The 17655-nt window shown below is 43.4% G+C and overlaps 6 protein-coding genes and 1 non-coding gene across 14 annotated transcripts, besides 5 other annotated features; 3 read left to right on the top strand and 4 right to left on the bottom strand.

The window, feature by feature from the left end:
* RpS17 (Ribosomal protein S17) lies at window positions 1-1027 on the bottom strand. The gene is made up of 4 exons (NM_079278.3): window positions 998-1027; window positions 901-933; window positions 380-531; window positions 1-320 (listed from the first exon to the last, which is right to left on the bottom strand). Exons 2-4 carry the CDS (start codon window positions 901-903, stop codon window positions 80-82), a joined length of 396 nt encoding a protein of 131 aa, NP_524002.1. The 5' UTR covers window positions 904-933; window positions 998-1027; the 3' UTR covers window positions 1-79.
* Window positions 1028-1517: 490 nt separating this feature from the next.
* MTF-1 (Metal response element-binding Transcription Factor-1) lies at window positions 1518-10696 on the top strand. 7 transcript variants are annotated; one of them, NM_001300073.1, is made up of 6 exons: window positions 1518-2539; window positions 5105-5252; window positions 5602-5704; window positions 7063-7213; window positions 7322-8567; window positions 10185-10696. In NM_001300073.1, the coding sequence occupies exons 1-6, from the start codon at window positions 1728-1730 to the stop codon at window positions 10191-10193; spliced, it is 2469 nt and encodes an 822-aa protein (NP_001287002.1). In that variant the 5' UTR covers window positions 1518-1727; the 3' UTR covers window positions 10194-10696. The 7 variants fall into 7 exon arrangements, with proteins under 7 accessions (NP_001287002.1, NP_001097560.1, NP_001287003.1 ...); NM_001104090.2 differs by lacking the exon at window positions 10185-10696 and having other exon boundaries at window positions 7322-9917; NM_001300074.1 differs by lacking the exon at window positions 10185-10696 and having other exon boundaries at window positions 1518-2042; window positions 7322-9917.
* On the bottom strand, window positions 4892-6605 carry CG42526 (uncharacterized protein; the record flags this gene model as incomplete). Its single annotated transcript, NM_001169930.1, has 3 exons — window positions 4892-6226; window positions 6289-6424; window positions 6479-6605. 3 exons carry the CDS (start codon window positions 6603-6605, stop codon window positions 5752-5754), a joined length of 738 nt encoding a protein of 245 aa, NP_001163401.1. The 3' UTR covers window positions 4892-5751.
* Window positions 9688-13473, bottom strand: Bet3 (Blocked early in transport 3). The gene is made up of 3 exons (NM_140055.4): window positions 13330-13473; window positions 10356-10766; window positions 9688-10257 (listed from the first exon to the last, which is right to left on the bottom strand). The coding sequence occupies exons 1-3, from the start codon at window positions 13366-13368 to the stop codon at window positions 10171-10173; spliced, it is 537 nt and encodes a 178-aa protein (NP_648312.3). The 5' UTR covers window positions 13369-13473; the 3' UTR covers window positions 9688-10170.
* Window positions 10190-10656, top strand: asRNA:CR45872 (antisense RNA:CR45872). Its single transcript, NR_133195.1, has one exon.
* Window positions 11017-11414: a mobile genetic element.
* On the bottom strand, window positions 11262-13473 carry Nf-YA (Nuclear factor Y-box A). The gene is made up of 2 exons (NM_140056.3): window positions 13330-13473; window positions 11262-13172 (listed from the first exon to the last, which is right to left on the bottom strand). The coding sequence occupies exon 2, from the start codon at window positions 13096-13098 to the stop codon at window positions 11899-11901; it is 1200 nt and encodes a 399-aa protein (NP_648313.1). The 5' UTR covers window positions 13099-13172; window positions 13330-13473; the 3' UTR covers window positions 11262-11898.
* A 670-nt stretch (window positions 13474-14143) lies between these two features.
* Window positions 14144-14480: a mobile genetic element.
* On the top strand, window positions 14438-17594 carry Srg3 (Sting-regulated gene 3). 2 transcript variants are annotated; one of them, NM_001300075.1, is made up of 2 exons: window positions 14438-14570; window positions 16908-17594. In NM_001300075.1, the coding sequence occupies exons 1-2, from the start codon at window positions 14537-14539 to the stop codon at window positions 17489-17491; spliced, it is 618 nt and encodes a 205-aa protein (NP_001287004.1). In that variant the 5' UTR covers window positions 14438-14536; the 3' UTR covers window positions 17492-17594. The 2 variants fall into 2 exon arrangements, with proteins under 2 accessions (NP_001287004.1, NP_001027118.1); NM_001031947.3 differs by having other exon boundaries at window positions 14470-14570.
* Window positions 14772-16503: a mobile genetic element.
* Window positions 16676-16853: a mobile genetic element.
* Window positions 17538-17655: part of a mobile genetic element that runs on past the window's edge.

The following is a 17655-nucleotide window of genomic DNA, read 5'->3' on the forward strand; positions in this document are numbered from 1 at the left end:
ACACTTTAAATGCACTTCACACAAATTTATTGTGATCCCATGCAAATCAGAACATCATCATCTACGCGCTATACAAATCTTAGTTGCGACGACCAAAGTTGTTGGTGTTGGGCTGGGTGAGCTGCAGGCCACGGATGTTGTGGAAGTCCAGAAGCTTCAACATCTCCTTGGTGTCGGCGTCGACCTCGATGATGTCCTGCTCCAGAGCGGAGACGGCCGGGACGTAGTTGTCACGACGCTCACGCTCCTCCTCCTGCAACTTGATGGAGATACCACGCACCTGGGAGTGACGCAGGCGGCCCATCAAATGGGTGACATAGCTGGAAAGGAATTTGGGGATTATAGATCCACTCACTAACGAGATTTGAGCGGCACTTACCCGGCAATCTTGTTGCGCAGGGGCTTGGTGGGAATGATGGCCACCTCCTCGCAGATGCGCTTGTTGGTGTGGAAGTCCAACGTCAGGCGAGTGTAGTACTTCTCGATGATGACCTTAGCGGCCTTCTTCACCGTCTTGGTTCGTACGCGACCCTGTGGTAGTTGATAAAATGTTTAGTATCACGATAGTTCAATCCATTTTGTTGTATCTTTGCGATAGTTTTCTGTCACAACTAAATAGTTATTTGCAGCTGATTTTCTGAGATAGTTGCGGCATTTTTCGGGGACTTTTAATGTAAGAGGCCTTCACTCGGTTTTAGTTTAGGTTTCTTTTAAAGTTTCCGTTTGAATTGCTATTTGGTATTGATATTAAGGACGGTTTCAAGACGCCGGATACAAATAATTGCTTTTGGGGTAACAAAATTGGCACTATGCACGTGGGATAAGCGGCTGTCGTTGCCGTTTTATGCTTGTTTGACCGCTTTTTGATTCGAGTTCAGCCAGTTTTTCGTTGGTACGTACCATTATGTTGCTCGATGGATATTTTAATCACCGCTAAAATGAGAAATAAGCAATTATTTTTAAGAAAAACGTGGAGAAACAAAATTTGTGCACATACCTCGCCGGAAACGAAAGAAAAAGAAGGATGCCGTGTGACCAGGGTGGTTGTGTGAAAAACATACTAAAATATACCGCAAATATACCATAATTATGCAAATCTCGAAGGTAGATGAATTAAATAGAAATAAGAGAGGACTTGAACCTTAGAACACATTATTTAACAAAAACCGCATTATTGTACTAAACATTTTAAATGAGACTATTGTACAGTGCAATGGTACCTAAATATGGGCTAGAATACTTGTTATGAAACAAACTCTTTTTTATAAGAAAATATATAAAATCTTTAAAAATAAGTCTATTCGGCAGTATATTGGTTTCGCAAATTTATTCATTCTTTAAATTAGAACACCTTAGTTTCAATTTCACACCACGCTTGGAGACTCCGCCTAAAACTCTACACGCGGTTTGAGTCCCCACTAAGCGGTGTCCCCTTTTGCGTTCCACTATTTTCGGTATATCCCAGTTTATGGTATATTTCAGCCAGAACCGCGTTATATTTTGTCGTTCCGCCCATGGTCACACTGGTTCTTATCGTTGTTGCTTGTGCTTTTCGATCGCGGATGTGTGCTTTTCGATCTCGCGATCTCTAATTTCTTTAGCAATCTATATATATGTACATATTGCACGGTGGCAGCAGAGAAAGAGAATAACAACTGCATATCATATGCGATATAGCAAGCGTTTGTCTTAGTGTGCGTGGGTGTGCAAATAACAAATAATACGACATGAACGACCAAGAGAAACAACACCAGCAACAACAACAACACTACTTCCACAGCGAGTGGAAGACTACCGCTAATAGTCATGGAAATTCGTTATCAGACAGCCGGGATTATGATACCAACTCGTCGCGCAATTCGCTTTCCGGCTCCCCGCCCGTCACATCCAATTGCTCCTCCTCTGGTTCCCTGGACTTCGACAGGCCACTAGCTCAGTTGCTCGAACCGAAATTGGAGGCCGACGGGCTGGGCATCATCCATGGGGACAACTACAGCATCTACGGCAGCCAGACGGCGGAATCCACAAGTGGCGAGCAACAGGTGCTTAATCTGGGCCTCACCCTTGATACGGGGGACGCCCAGGCGACATATGGCGACCTATTCGGTGCCCAGGATCAACTCACTGCATCTCAAACTCATGGCCATTCACAAGTTGTTGTATCTGCGGCAGCGGACAACGCTTTTTCGCTTGCGGATCAACTAACACCATTGCCCATCACGGTCATACCCATCACATATCACCATACCACCGAGAATCTCAGCTCCAGCCACTCTGAAGTTCCGCTGATAGCCAGTCTGAGCGATATCACCGCCCAGGTGTTCAATCTGGATGACATCTGCTTCACGCTGGAATACCAGTTCGAGAACCAGAGGCTCGTCCAAGTCCAGCCGCCCACTGTGGTCTCGCTCAGCATGGTGTCCAGCCCCAACGAGGCTGCAAATCCTCCAATCAACTGTGATAACGACCAGGGAACTGGAAACAGCATCTCTAGGGACTCCACATCCAATTCTCCAGCTTATTTCACAATTGAGACGAGGTATTCCCCACTTGCACGTACACCCACCGCTGCATGTGTATTTTATGATTTGCTTGTATTTGGAATGTTTTTTTGCTTAGGCGTGGTGTTTTATAGATATGATAACAACAACCCGTTCTGGAATTGCAATATTATTCGTGTAGAAAAATGTAACTATAATTTTATATAGATTCAGAACTATATATTGCCTTAAAAAATCGGTTCTCGAAACTTCGTACATATGTGTGTATGCATATTGTATATATATCGAAGCAAGAATTTTGCCATATATTTTAAACAAAATTCAAGGAAAATTATTGAATTCAAAAAATCAAAATAAATCATAAGTCTTGGCAAAGCATTTTATTTGAGATATTGAATTTGGTTCAAGCTTTGAGCACATAATTAATTCATTAAATTTATGTTATGATTAGAGCACAGAATTATGAAATATTAAAAATATATACACTTTTTTGCCGATATTATTTAATATTTAATTTTATGCCAGTCCTTGAAATCGTTCGATTGCCTTACGAAAAAAATCACTTAATTTCGATTTGGTGCAAAAGCCAGAACGGGAATAATAATTGCATATTTTTAGTGTCATGTATGAGTGGATTTGTGCTTGGTGCTTTTGTCGTTTTTTGGCCAATTATAGTGGGCCGTCAGGTGTGCCTTGCCCTCCGCATTCTGACCCCCGCCAGGGACACCACCGCCCCTCTTCGCTGCTAATTTTCCACTGCCCACACACAAAAAGATTCTCGAGAGAGAGAGAGAGAGAGCGCGGAAAAAAGGAAAACATTTGCCTAGCGTCTGTCGTGACGTGTCCGATTTTTTTTTTAAATTTTATTTCACTTTTTGTTTGGCTGCCCACGAAAAAAAAGAGGCAAAATCGAATTTTCATATTTTCTTCCTTGTCGAGAATTTGTGTTGGCAAATTTCAAGCGTTCCAATGTCCACTTATTACAACGCGGTGTCCGAATCGCTTGCAAGTTGCTTGCTAATTGCCTGATTTGTGTTCTCAGCCTGTTGCATTTCTGCGCGCTTCAATCGACTCGACCAGCGCATACCCTCGTCGCAAACATCCAATATTACCGAGACTATGTGCCAATGGGCATCATAATGGCTGCATGCCTTTGGGCCTCCACTTCGGCTGATGATTGTATCGAAAATCATTTGTTTGGGCCAAAAATAGTTGCGGCGATGAACGCATTTAGATTTCTACCCCCACCCCAAATGCCAAGCAGAATGTATAGATGGATATACATATGCATACATAGATGTATATTTCTACAATGTGTTAGGCGAAGACGACCGAAAATTTCCCCGAAACTCATTAACACTTGATGTAAAGAAGCCGGTTTTCAAAAGAATCCAAATTGTAGTGGCTTCTATTGTGAAATTCTCCCCCAACAAAGTGCGATTTGGCACTATAAAAAGTTTTCTCTATATATTCTATTTTTCCCAAAGGGTAAAAATCGTAAATGTCTCAAAGGTCTTTATTCTCTAGAAATAGGCTAAATAACATGTACAGCTGATAGGGCTTTTAATATAAATACAAAGCAAATCAGTTCTCCCGAAACTTAGTTAACAACTTTGTGATAAGTCACGAATGCTGAAGGGTTTACACAATGTTTACTCACATTTCAATAGATATGGATGATACAGGAAATCGACTGATAAAATGTACAGGGTAATAGATAGACTTAGACCAGCTGATACGTAAAGTACCCGATTGATTGAAACCCTTCAAAAGATATGCGGAATCGGTCATAAACTAAATTTTCCCGCGACTAAGTCCAAATGATCTGTTGTGATGGGCTTAGTTCGCTACGTTCTACATTGTTGTTGCTCTTCGCTAGCTCATTATTCTGCGGTACAATAATTTTTCAATTTTTCATCCGTGCCTTGCTTGTTGTGTTCCTTCCTTCCTGCCGTGCTCCCCGTTCGGCGACGACGCCCTCTTGCTATTTTTACCGCCATGAGTAGTGTTCCCTCAATCATATTTCTCATTTTTCAGTACTCCCATGATTAGAGGGGGCGGGGGGAGGGGCATCTCGATGGGTGAGCCGGTGGCAAAAGGGATGAGGAAGGGTCCGTGGGGGACGCACGCTGCCCGTCAGTCAGCATGCCAGCCGTCTCAGCGCCCACGCACTTGTTGTTCTGCTTCCCTCGGCTTTTCTTTATAGTTTCTGTTGCCGTCTGCTATTTTATTTTGCCATTTGTTGTGTTTTGACCATGACAACATTAAATATTAATTAATCTGATTAATAAGGACAGAAGAGCCCTCCAGGAAACGGCTGTTTATTCGATCGCCTTTACGACTTTGTTTGCTGACGCTCTAAACCCACTAATCGCAATCTGTGCAATTTTCATTCATATATATATATATATTTGTATATATGTATGTACATATACTTGTTGCGTTTATAATTATATACAAAGATCTTAACGGCCCACTGACACACAAATCGGATGGAATATACATATGCCCCGCCCGATGCGATTTTCTGTTTGTTTCCAACTGCAAATTCGATAAATTTCCCCCATGTTGGTCTCTTTACCCCGCTCGGCCGAATCTTCCAGCTATGTGGATGAGTACGATCCAAATGAGCCGGACGAGGACGAGCAGCTGGCCCACTGCATCCAACCGGGCGTGCTGCACCAAGATGTCGATGAGGAGGAGGTGGAGAGGCAGGACGAGAACGATCAGCTAATGGCGTTGGCCTACGAGGTACACACACCCAATCACCAACCGCTAGTTCAATGTCTAACGTGCCTTACGTTGCCTAACGCTTTTTGTAGCTACTCGCCATCCTAATCCTAGTGTTAGCGGAGAATCCGATTCCTGTGATTCCGCTGTAGGCGTGTGTAGCCAAGTTTTGTTAACCATCTTTAGCGGTGCGTAGTATCTGCTTATTTCGAAAGGCTGTCCCCTAACATATCACTCGGACCCAATGTTCAGCATGAATCCATTTCATCATAATTGTCTCATTCTAAAGAACATGCACATGTATACTATATTAACCATATAGCTAGTGCAATGAATCTGACCTAATAGCATTGTTATACTCGCAATTTAGAGTTCGGATGAGGCTCTCAGTCGCTATAGATGCAATTATGAGAACTGTTATCGCAGCTACAGCACAATTGGAAATCTGCGAACGCATTTAAAAACCCACACGGGTGAGTATCCATATATATTACAATTACTTTGGTATCATTTTCGTAAACTAAGTTTGTCTACTTCGCTTGATTTCGTCACTGACAAAGTTGAGCACTTTTAGTTGTATATCTATTCGAGTACTATCGTCCACGCCAGTCAAAATGCTCTCTAGATATTTGTAGAATGGATCTTGGGGCTCCGCCGGCTTATCCTTCAACGCACTCTCGATGAGATTCATTACGCTCATGAACTTGGCTTGAGTTTGACTCTGTCCTTCGCCATTGAAACTGGGCTTCGTTACGTATGGCAGCTCGCTGCCTATATTACACGCTGAATCCTCTGAGATAAACTCCGCGCTTGAGTTATCCGTCTCGCTGAGGTATTCCTCCTCGCCCTTATACTCAATTATAAACTCATCCGGTTGAAATTCAGTGATGCCGTTTCGTTCAAGGGCTAGTTCATCTGCCGACTGGCTGTCTACGGTTACACCCGGCACAAGCGTTTTATTTGTGTTTAATGTATTGCACAATTCATTCGGCTTCCTAGCATAAAAGAAACCCATTACAGCCATTTCAAAAATGCATAAATGGAATAAATGTATTACCTTCTGATTCGTATGTGCTCCCTGAGGAAATCGAGCTCTTTAAACTTCCGAATATTGCTCCTTGTGGCAGCGGGCTTTTGCGTTTCCCTCACATAGCGATCTCGTAGGCTCTTCCATCTAATTTGACAGTACTCAACTGCAATATCAAACTTACAAACACATGTATTCCATATAAAGGAAACCATATAACCTGATTTCTGGCATGCTTGGGCCACTGCAATCCACGCCTGCTTTCTGTCGTATCTAGTGTGGTATTTCTCGAATATTGAAACGTTGCGCTTGACACTTGCAATTAGTAGAGCGTCAAAACCATCCATAGTGATGTGATTTTTTGAAAATCTATCAAAATATTCTGAGGTAAACTTATGCGCTTTTGCGTCGCGTGAAAAAGTTATCGCAGGCAAACAGCTGATAAGCGTTAGGTGTTTTGCAACACTGGCGAGTCAGTGGCGCCTAGCCTAGCAATTTGATAAGTGAATGAAAATACACACATGCCGTAAATAAATAATGTTTTCACCTTACGCAGTAAATAAAAAATAATTAAATTGCGAATATTATTAACTTTCGATTTTGTATTGAATCTCAGAACAATTTGTTTCTGGTTCTTTAATCGACACCTACTCGATAGTCTGGTTATCGCGCGATCTTATCTTTTTCAAAACTAATTTTGTCCTCTTGATTATAAAATACAAAAATGCTTTATTAAAGCGAAATATTAAAATATTCAAACGAGTAACAGCCACGGATAACAACAACGTTTTTTCTGCTTTCCAGGCGACTACAGCTTTAAATGCCCGGAAGATGGATGCCACAAGGCATTCCTCACTTCCTACAGCCTGAAGATCCACGTCCGCGTCCACACGAAGGTGAAGCCATACGAATGTGAGGTGTCCGGCTGCGATAAGGCATTCAACACGCGCTACAGGTGAGTAATCATCTTCCACTTCGGAGGACTGATAGCCACCGGAATAAACCAATGGCTGCGGGCCCGGCCCTATTAATCTGTAATCAACGTCGCCCGATTCACAAACAGATTGCACGCCCACCTTCGTCTGCACAATGGCGAGACGTTCAACTGTGAGCTGTGCCAGAAGTGCTTCACCACGCTGAGCGACCTGAAGAAGCATATGCGCACGCACACCCAGGAGCGGCCCTACAAATGTCCGGAAGATGACTGCGGCAAAGCCTTCACCGCCTCGCATCACCTGAAGACCCACCGAAGGACACATACAGGCGAAAAGCCGTATCCCTGCCAGGAGGACAGCTGCCAAAAGTCGTTTAGCACATCGCATAGTTTGAAATCCCACAAAAAGACTCACCAGCGACAATTGCAAAACAAGGGTCGCAAGAAAAGGCCACTAAAGACGCAGCAGACCAAGTGCAGCGATCAGGAGCAGAAGGATCCACAGCAGGAGGAGCAAGAGGAAGAGGAGTTCATTAAAGAGGATCAACCCGAAATGACGTTGTTAAATCCAGGCAGTCACTGCTCCGAAACCACCAGCACGGACAGCGGAGTGGTGCTGCAAACTCTCACGCCGCAGGATCACTTGTCCAATGTGTTTATCCTACAGGGCAACGAGCCTCTGATCCTTCCAGAAACATCACAGGCTTACCAGCTCTCCTACGCCGCCGAGGAGGAAATACCCAGTCCGTGGATTGACGCCGGCGTCCTTGTCTCTAAGCCCATCATTCCCATGGCTCCGCTGACGGATGCCTGCGTGGCCTTGCCCACCGAGATGCCCAGTTTCGTTAACCTGAAGCCCACATTCGGCAATGCAGTAAGCGGCAATATGGGGGATCCGCAGCCGGAGACCATGGATGTGGATCCCACAGTGGAAACCTCACTGCCCACGCCCACCTTGGAGTTGAATCAGCCAAATATCGAAGAGCTGCTCAAGCAGGACAGTTTCGAGAACGAGGAGGACATGGAAACGGAGTCGCTTCTAAATGACATCCTCATGACCATCGACAACAACAGTGCGCTGCTGCAGGCCACACTCCAGCAGGCCTCACAGGTGCCAAGCGATGCCTCCGGCTTGGTGGAACTGGACATACGGGACAACAAGCCGACTCTGAAGCAGATCACAGCGGATGCGGGCATCTGCAATTGCACCAACTGCAAGTGCGATCAGACAAAGAGCTGTCATGGGGGTGACTGTGGTGCTGCAGCTGCTCAACAGACCACCAGGACTGGCGCACCCACAACAACAACAACGACAACAACGATGAATTCCAGCGGTGGCAAACGAATTTGCGGCAGCGTGGTGCCCACCAAAAAAGTGAGTAAACGCGAGACGGAAATGAACCAGAACATCGAGGATGTTGCTTTGCTGCTGCAAAACCTTGCTTCCATGAGTAGCGGTGGCTCCTCCGGCGGTGGCGGCGGTTGCTGCGGCGGTGGTGCCGTCAAGCCAGCACCCTCAGGTGGTGGCTGCTGTGGAGAACCCAAAGCTCCGAAGCCCGTGAATGCCGGTTGTGGTTGTGCCCGCCCAAGTGCTCCGTCCTCTGGTGGTTGTTGCGGCAGTGGAGTTGCTTCTACTCCAAAACCAACTGGTGGTTGCTGTTCAGGCAACCAAAAGCCAGCTCCAACAGCTACCGCTGCCTCGTCACCCTCGTGTTGCTGCTCTGGCAAGGGCGAAGTCCAGGAGCCGCCGGTCATTAGCAGCGCTTCTTCAGCTCCCGCTGCCGCCGTCAAGGGCAACGCCTGCACATGCAAGAGTCCGGCTGAGGGCGTGGCCAACGGCTGCTGCGTAGTGATCTGCATTAAAACGCTGCAAGCTCTACGCAAAGTTCTGACGCGCCGGAATCTAAATCTAATGCTTTGTCCACAGCAGAACTAAACTAAGAACTACCTATGTATGTACACTAATCCCGATGACCCAAACCAAATCCACGAGCCCAGAGAATCCGATCATCAGAAATTTGAAACTGGTATTGGGCCTGTAAAAAGTATTTTTCCCATTAAGAAACCAAAAAAAATTTTTACAAAAAATATCAAAGTGCATTTAAGTGAAACGATTCAATCATATGTGATCCCAGCGGAGGCTGGCCGCGCTATCCCAAAACCTACTATAATCATTGTAAACCCAACATTATCTAGAATCCCAAAGTAGCTTCTAGTGGAGCAGACAGAGAGATAAATCAAACATTGCCATAAATAAAGTTTGTGAGGATATGTGTCGCCTTATCGGAAAATAAAACATGTCAGACTACGAAGTATACGCCCAATTGATACACATGCACAACTGGACAGTTGATAAATGACCGTCTGTTCCCTTTAATCTAAAGCTCTTACTTGTTTTTTGAATCATTTTTAATATTTAACACGTTGAATATCTTTGAGTTTATCTACAACTAACAAATGTAATTTATTACCACCCCAGATCAAAAGCGATCCATGCCTTAGGGACGTAATAATATATTTATATGTGGGGGACTTTCATTTGTTAAACTGTATTAATCAAAAATAATAGAATACTATTATACTATATTATGTTTTTTTGTATGGAGTTTATGACGCTTTATATCATGCCAAATATGAACAGAAACATATTTTCTACTGTTTTCTTATATACCCAAGTTAAATCATTTGTATAAAGTCGAATAAAACATAAAACTAAACTTGTTGTAACGATTCTTATTGCTCCAATATTGCTATTTTGCCGCTGTTGCGCTCCTGTTGTCCTGATGCTGCTTGTTGCTCCTGTGGACGCTGCTTGCTGCTCCTGCTGCTTTTGCTCCGGAATGTGGACTGGCGTGTAGAAAACGACGACAAACGCAGATTACTCGATGCTAACTTCTATACAGAATGTGCTTTTATTGACCCCCATTTAATGAAGAGCTCATTATTTGCGCTCCGATGCACTGATCCACCAATGTTTTCTAATCCTCGCCAGCTGGTATGACCTCCTCTAGACGCCGCACGAACTTAACGCGCAGTTCCGTCACATTGTCGCCCTTCAGTTGATCCTGCAAAAGGATACCCAGCCACACACGCGCACACACACACACACTAGACCATTAGCCAACAATGAAATGCGCCAAAGAGTTAACTATTGAAGACTTGCCTGCACGAACCAGCACTGCACCTCCAGCTGCACCATCTCCAGGGCGCCGCGGATGCAGCCGCTGAGTATGGCACTGTAGCGCAGATTGGTCAGGTCAGGCGGCAGCTCGACGAACTCCGTCAGCGGATTGCTATCGAATACCAGGGAGAACTCATCGGAGGCCGGCGACCAGTTCGAGATGGTGGGCTGGATATTCAGGTAGATGCGGAACGCCTGCTGGATGCGATCGGCCGTCTCGCGCATCTCGAGGCAGCGTGGCGCCGATGTCCTGGCCAGAAAGTCCTCGATCAGTCGCATGCCCATGTTGTAGCCGATTCGCTCCAGCTGCTTGTTCACGTCCTCGGCGTTCTCGAAGTCGCGCAGCATCTGGGTGACGAGTGCTCCGTAGGTGAGTGTCAGGAACTCCGAGTTCTGTGTTTTGATTTTTCGTTTGTTGTACAAAGGAGGAAGAGAGGAGAGAGCAGATAGCGAATAAAAATCAATCCAGAGCCAGAATAAAGCGTTTTATAGGCCTGTACCATATACAAAACTGTAGCCATTCACGAGTTCCGCAGTAAATGTATATGCTTTTTTTTTTTAATTTTATAAACTGTGTTGCATTTATTATGCGGCAAATGGTCCTCAATGGTGCTTTACCCGTTACTCGTAGATTCAAAGAGTATACTAGATTCGTTGAAAAGTATGTAACAGGCAGAAGGAAGCGTTTCCGACCATATAAAGTATATATATTTTTGATCGGAATCAGTAGCCGAGTCGATGTAACCATGTCCGTCTGTCCGTTTAAAAGAGATCTCAGGAAATATAAACGCTAAAGGGTTGATATTGAGGTTAATGATAGAGACCACGACGCAGCGCCCACAAGCCGCACAAAATTGCCACTCCCACACTTTTGAAAATTTTTTGGATATTTTTTCATAATTTTATTAGTCTTCTATCGATTTGCCAAAAAATTTGTTTGAAATTTATGAACTTTTGAAATTTCGAGTTCGCATTTCCAAAAGCTGAGTAACGGGTATCTGATAGTCGGGGAAGGCGACTATATCATTCACCCTTGTTGAATCTTATATTGTTGAGCTCTGTTGTTTTGCGGTGACTATTGGCAGCCCTTTCCCCATTCCATTTTGAAATGAACTATAAACCCTAAATTAATAATTGCATTACTTGTGTAAATTTTGAAAATGTCTAGTAAATGAAATAAATTCTCTATTTAATAATTACAAACAATTTTTAACAGCTGGCTAACAGAAAATAAATATTAGAAATTAGAAACGATTTAGAAAATGAATATAATAAGTAAAACAATTATCTCTTTCTTGAACTTATCACTTTTCCAATCTAAGTGAATGAAAATAAATAGAAAAACCCAAAAATTCCCTTTGAAAATAATATATGAAGACTTAATTTTGAAAAAAAAAAAAAATGAAAACTATGTGAGCCGACTAAAGTGGTGTGATTGAGGACAAATGGACACAGAGCGACTGGCTTAGGACTAAACGCTATGACTACAATCTTATCTAGTTTGTATCCTACAGCTAGGAGGCGACTATTCCGATTTGATCGCCGTTATGGTAATGCTGGGCGTTTGATGTGGCGCGATCAGTTTGGGCGGAGCACGTGCCGTGCCACGGCTGAGGGTGACGCCGCCACTGGACGCCATTGGCATGCTGCCGCCTTCCGGGCCGGACGAATCTTGGTCGCCCTTCTCCTGTGCCGAATGGAAGCGACCACCCTCGCCACGAGCCCGATTCATGGCGTGGCGATGACGAGATTCGTGCAGATACTTGCACCGTTCCTTGGGTATGCGCGACTCTAGCTTGGCCCTGGCCTGCCGCCGAATGAGAATACGTTTGTACTGCTTGGCATTCACATAGAGCGGCTCCTCGTCCGCCTCGCCCTTGGAGCTCTCGTCCTCGCTGTTCGTATTCGTTCCAGTTGTACTTGTGCTGACATCGGCGCTTATATTATTGACTGCAGCACTGGCAGCCACCGCCGCCACCGTCTGCTGCTGTTGCTGCTGCTGCTGGTTTTGGGTCTGGGATTGTACTTGTTGATGCTGCTGCTGTTGTTGTTGGGTAACCACTGTGCCCACTCCGGCGCCTACTCCGGCATTGGCGGCCGCTGCATTCACCGCTGCCATCGCTGTCTGCGGCACCATTATAATCTGTTGCCCAGCTGTGGGTGCCGCCTGATTAGCGCTCGGTGCTGGATTGATCTGCACCAGCTGCCCATTGATATTGAGGTAGTGCGGCGTCGGCTGGGCTGCCATGGCAGCTGCGGCGTTGGCCGCTGCATTCGGATCCAAGGCGGCAATGGTGGGCGTCTGATAGAATATAGTCTGGCCATCGGGCAGCTGCATCACCTGCATCTGTGGCTGCTGCTGCGCAGCCTGCAGCATAATCTGGTTGGCCTGCAGCGGTATCAATTGTGGCTGCAGACCCGTCGCCGTCGCCTGACCCTGTGGCTGCTGGCCAATTATGATTTGCGCCGCTCCGGTGGGCAGCATGGGCATTGGTATCACTTGGATGGGTTGTGCCGTTGCTGCGGCATTTGTGGCTCCTCCGGCTGCAGTGCTAACACTTAAATTGTTGCCGGTTGTTGCGTTGTTGTTGCTGCTGCTATTGCTGTTGTTATTGTTGTTGCCGGCGGCGGCGGCGGCGCTGGCGGCAGCACCGACGGCAGAGGCGGTGGTGCACATTCTGGGCGTGGCTGAGGGGCGACTGGTGGCGCTGAAATGGTTTTCCATTGCCTGATTGCACGTCGGCTTGTGCCTGTCTGTGTGTCCGTGTCTCAACCTCAAGCCCCCAACACACACACTTACTGGAAAAGTGAATGAAGCCGATTTTGAGGGTGGATGGCACGTCAAAGATTCGTTCTTAGGCACTATGGCACAAATCTAACCTTACAACTAGATCTATGCCTCCAAATGACTAACGATACCGATCTTGCGCTGTTCTCTCTTCTTTGGCCAACTTACCACTTTCTTGGCGTCCAAACGAGAGGCTTGTCGTGACATTTTCCGGCTGTTTACGTTTGGATATTTAACAATTGAAAATAAAATTTTCTGTTTTTCCTAGTTTTACAGAGCAGGGTTGTCAGGGTACAATGCTGAAACACATCAAAATTGGCCAGGGCTGCAAGCGCTGTGCATATCGGTTGGCGTCACGGGAAAAGTGAAAGTATCGCTCAAAGTCGCAGTTATATTTAAAATTTTTGAAAAAGTATTGTAAGAGTCCAAAAAAATAATAAATGTGTGCAGCAGTTTAAAAAGAATGCACATATATTCAAAAACGTATTTTTTTTTGCTATATTAATATGTTATCAGTATAATAAATTTATTTAATAAATACATTAATTAATAAATTTGCGCTAACGTTATTTGGGAGTAAATTCCCAAGAATAAAAATGCAAAAATGTTTCAAAATGGCAGATCTAACTATCTATGTACTACTTATAGGGCTCAAGAAAGTAAAAAAATAATGCGATAGAATAATCGGCTCCCCAACATTTTGCACGCTAGACCTCCTCAAACCTTAACTCCTCAGACCTTAAGGACATTTCAGGAATATTTCATTAAATTAAAAAATCATTAAAAATTTTCCACTGTTTTTGAGATAATAACATAACAGTGGGAGGAGTTTAAGATCCGCCCTCTTTAGTACCAATACCACAACCAATCCATGTCATGAACCGCTTTATTAACAATAAGATTTCTGCAATAGATCTGCAACATTAAGATTTCAGTGGGAGGGACAGTGGGTGGGACAGTCGGCTATATTTAAATGCTGCAAAACTCCAATTTATCCCCGGCGATGACTCCTGTCCTTCTGTCCTTCCGGTGCTTTCGTCCTTCTGACGGGGTATCCAAAAATATAAAAAGAAATTAATGCTAGTTTAAAATTAAATGCTATTTGTAAAAATAATTAAAATATTGTGCCATATGTTAATGTTACCAGTCCATGTCACTCAAGAAAAGTACTTAACTTAAAATACTTATACTAAACGCTATGACCCAACCCCCATACTCACCACAGCAATGTTAGATTAAAAAATTTAATAAATTGTACTTATATATATTGCATGGCTGCAGAACATATATCATTCAGTCTCCGTACTTCCACCAGTGAAAATACCATAACATAAAATAACCAGTGAAAATAACTATAATAAATAACTCCACCGCAATGGGAAATATTTCCTCCAATATTAGGGCCATAGGTATGAAACCTATGGAACCTTTAATAATTTTAGTGAACTCTAGTTCTCCGTATTTTTTTCAATTTGTATCTTATTTTGGATAATGTTCGTTACATTTTAATAATAATAATATATTTAATTATAATGCCACGTAAATTGCGAGGTTTCTGATCCGAAAGATATAATTACAACACCAAAAAGTGTGGCAAGTGTACATACATACAGTTTGTCAAGAAACTGTTTACACACTGTAAAATAAGTTGAATTTTTGACTTTAAAGCTAAAAATAAAGGGTTTTTTGCTTAATTAAACGCAATTTTTTTATAAAATATAATTAAACAATATTTATTTTACTTATAAATCAAAAAACAAATTAAAAATATTAAATATACAAGAAAATAAACAACAAATTCCAAGTGTACACACTTTTGAGACTGTCAAGAAACTCTTTACACAAAACACTAAATCGAAGTTTAAACCTAAATTTTTTAATTATTTTATTAAAATTTTAAAAGTTTTGGTATGTAGTATGTTCCCCATTGGCTTTAGCTACAAGTTGAAGCCTTTTTTTCATGGATTGGACAAGTTTTTGCAGGTCATATTCAAACGGGATCTTTTCACACTCTTCGACTATTACAGTCATAAGCTGTTGTTGTGTTTTAGGTCCCTTTTTGCCACCTTCTTCTTTAAGTAGGTCCACAAATTTTCAATGGGGTTCAGATCAGGACTCTGAGGGGGCGTATCGATCACTTTACCACAGTTATAAGGGCGCCAGGTGCGTACATTGCACTCTTTATGTTTCTTATCATGTCCTGGTAAAACATAAAATTTGGCTTGTTGTTGCTAACTAGACCAAATTTTTCTGCACTGGCCTTCAAATTTTTTTTTTTAATTCCTAGATATTGCACGGCATTTATTGTGCTCTCAATTAAGGCTAGTTTTCCCACTCCACGGCTGGTGATACAGCCCCAAACCATCAGTGACATTTTTCCAAATTTTATTGTTGGAATGATATTTTGTTTTTCTAGCGCACTCAACGGTTTGCGCCATACTCTGCTTGGCCCGTCGTTATAAAAGAGCATCATATTTGTTTTGTCACAAAATATGACGTCATCCCAGTACTCTTCCGCATGATCCATCATGCTCATAGCGAATAAATGACGCTTTTCAATATTGGCATCTGATAGCAAAGGGTTTTTCCTTGCAACTCTTGAAGAGTACCTATGGCGTAGGATGACTTGGCGCACAGTTTCGTGTGACACAGTTAGGTGACATTCTTGCCTGATATCCAGAGCAAGTGATCTGACCGAGATTCGGGGGTTCGCAATCACTATTCGCATAATAAAGCGGTCTACACGCTTTTTAATTTTAATTTTCCGCCCACCACCACTCTTAGGTTCAAGCCTGCCCTCTTTTTCCGAGCCTTTTAAAACATTGTAGACGGTCTTACGGGATACAGGAAACATTTATACTAATTCTGGAAAAGATTTTCCCAACTGGTGGTTATAGTTTATTAATTGGGTAACTTCAAAAGTTAATCTCTTTCCAGGCATTTTATTAAATTTAATAATTCGCTTTAAGCACGTTTGATCAGCAAAATTTCACAAGCAAAGTCAACAAATTTCAATAGAAGCGTTGTAAAAAGCAATGTAAAGCCAAAAATAACGGAAAAATCGAGTTCGTTCTAAGAAAAAGAACAAAACAAAGTAGGAAAACAAAATGTGTAAAGAGTTTCTTGACAGTCTCAAAAGTGTGTAAACTTGGAATTTGTTGTTTATTTTCTTGTATATTTAATATTTTTAATTTGTTTTTTGATTTATAAGTAAAATAAATATTGTTTAATTATATTTTATAAAAAAATTGCGTTTAATTAAGCAAAAAACCCTTTATTTTTAGCTTTAAAGTCAAAAATTCAACTTATTTCACAGTGTGTAAACAGTTTCTTGACAAACTGTATGTGTCGCAAAGAATTCCGGGGAAAAACACGTTTCTTCTCAGTTTATACCCTACGTGCGAGGCATATGATTTGTCCTATCAGCCTGTTGGAACCGCTAACTCATATATTCCTTAATCTAACCAAAAACAAATTTTGCGTCGTATTTGTGAATAATGCACCGATTGATTTGATTGATTGCTTTAAGAGCGGCAGAGAGCAAAGATTACAGATAATAGGATAATGACTATTATAGTCAGAACACAATATTCTGTAAGAATCATGCAACTTATAGTTAGATCTAAATGGGCTTAAGATTATGGGTCTTGGAACAGAGAAGTTTAGCCGACTAACCAAGTCGGGACTATCAAAATATAAGTCTCAAAGCCTCACTCACTAATATACCCTACGTTCTCTTCTTTCAGAGGACGAATCCTATGAACTGTCCTCGGAAATCTGGGCCGTCGACATGGAGATCACTGACAGCGAGACCGACGACGTGCCCGTCAGCAGGAGCGTTAGCGTCAGCGCGAACGTCAGCGGGAACGTCAGCGGGAACGTCAGCGGGAAAGTCAGCGGGAACGCTAGAGGAGCCTTCAGCGGGACCCTCAGCCAGACCGTCAGCGCTACCGTCAGCGGGACCGTCAGCGCGACCGTCATTGGATTGGTCATCAACGAGTTCGTTCCAATGCCATTCAGTGGGACTCTCAGCGGGATCCTCAGCGGAACCCTCAGCGGGACCGTCGAAGGGACCATCAGCCGGACCGTCGACGGGGCCGTCAGCACGACCGGCAGCGGAACCATCGAAGGGACCGTCAGCGGAACCGTCAAGGGGACCGTCCGTGGGGCTATCAACGGGACCATCAGCGGAACCATCAGTGGGACCGCCAGCGGTACCGTCAGAAGGACCGCTGACGGAAAGCTCATTTTTGAGACAGGTGCAAGGTTGAACAATCGAAAATTCATTATCCACGAAATCTGTGGAATGAATTGTGAAATAACTCTTTGAAATTACAAAGTTTTTGAGATACATAACACGCTCTGTGAACAACCATGACTATGAGGTACCCGTTACTCAGCTAGTCGGATTGCGAATAAAATGAGAAAAAATTAAAATTGTTTAAAGATGTGGGTGTGATTACAATCCAAAAGGTGCAAGGTGCAAGGTGAACA

The sequence above is a fragment of the Drosophila melanogaster genome, chromosome 3L, assembly GCF_000001215.4.
Source record: "Drosophila melanogaster chromosome 3L".
Taxonomy (NCBI): Eukaryota; Metazoa; Arthropoda; class Insecta; order Diptera; family Drosophilidae; genus Drosophila; species Drosophila melanogaster.

Excerpts from the sequence above, each read along its gene's own strand:
- RpS17 (NM_079278.3), bottom strand. Across the intron at positions 321-379 it reads CTGCGCAACAAGATTGCCGG|CTATGTCACCCATTTGATGG; the intron begins GTAAGTGCCGCT and ends ATTCCTTTCCAG.
- MTF-1 (NM_001104090.2), top strand. The coding sequence starts at position 1,728 with ATGAACGACCAAGAGAAACAACACCAGCAACAACAACAACACTACTTC. Across the intron at positions 5,253-5,601 it reads TAATGGCGTTGGCCTACGAG|AGTTCGGATGAGGCTCTCAG; the intron begins GTACACACACCC and ends CTCGCAATTTAG. Across the intron at positions 7,214-7,321 it reads GCATTCAACACGCGCTACAG|ATTGCACGCCCACCTTCGTC; the intron begins GTGAGTAATCAT and ends ATTCACAAACAG.
- Nf-YA (NM_140056.3), bottom strand. The coding sequence starts at position 13,098 with ATGGAAAACCATTTCAGCGCCACCAGTCGCCCCTCAGCCACGCCCAGA.
- Bet3 (NM_140055.4), bottom strand. The coding sequence starts at position 13,368 with ATGTCACGACAAGCCTCTCGTTTGGACGCCAAGAAAGTG. Across the intron at positions 10,767-13,329 it reads GTTTGGACGCCAAGAAAGTG|AACTCGGAGTTCCTGACACT; the intron begins GTAAGTTGGCCA and ends ATCAAAACACAG. Across the intron at positions 10,258-10,355 it reads TGCAGTGCTGGTTCGTGCAG|GATCAACTGAAGGGCGACAA; the intron begins GCAAGTCTTCAA and ends ATCCTTTTGCAG.
- Srg3 (NM_001300075.1), top strand. The coding sequence starts at position 14,537 with ATGGGAAATATTTCCTCCAATATTAGGGCCATAG. Across the intron at positions 14,571-16,907 it reads CTCCAATATTAGGGCCATAG|AGGACGAATCCTATGAACTG; the intron begins GTATGAAACCTA and ends CTCTTCTTTCAG.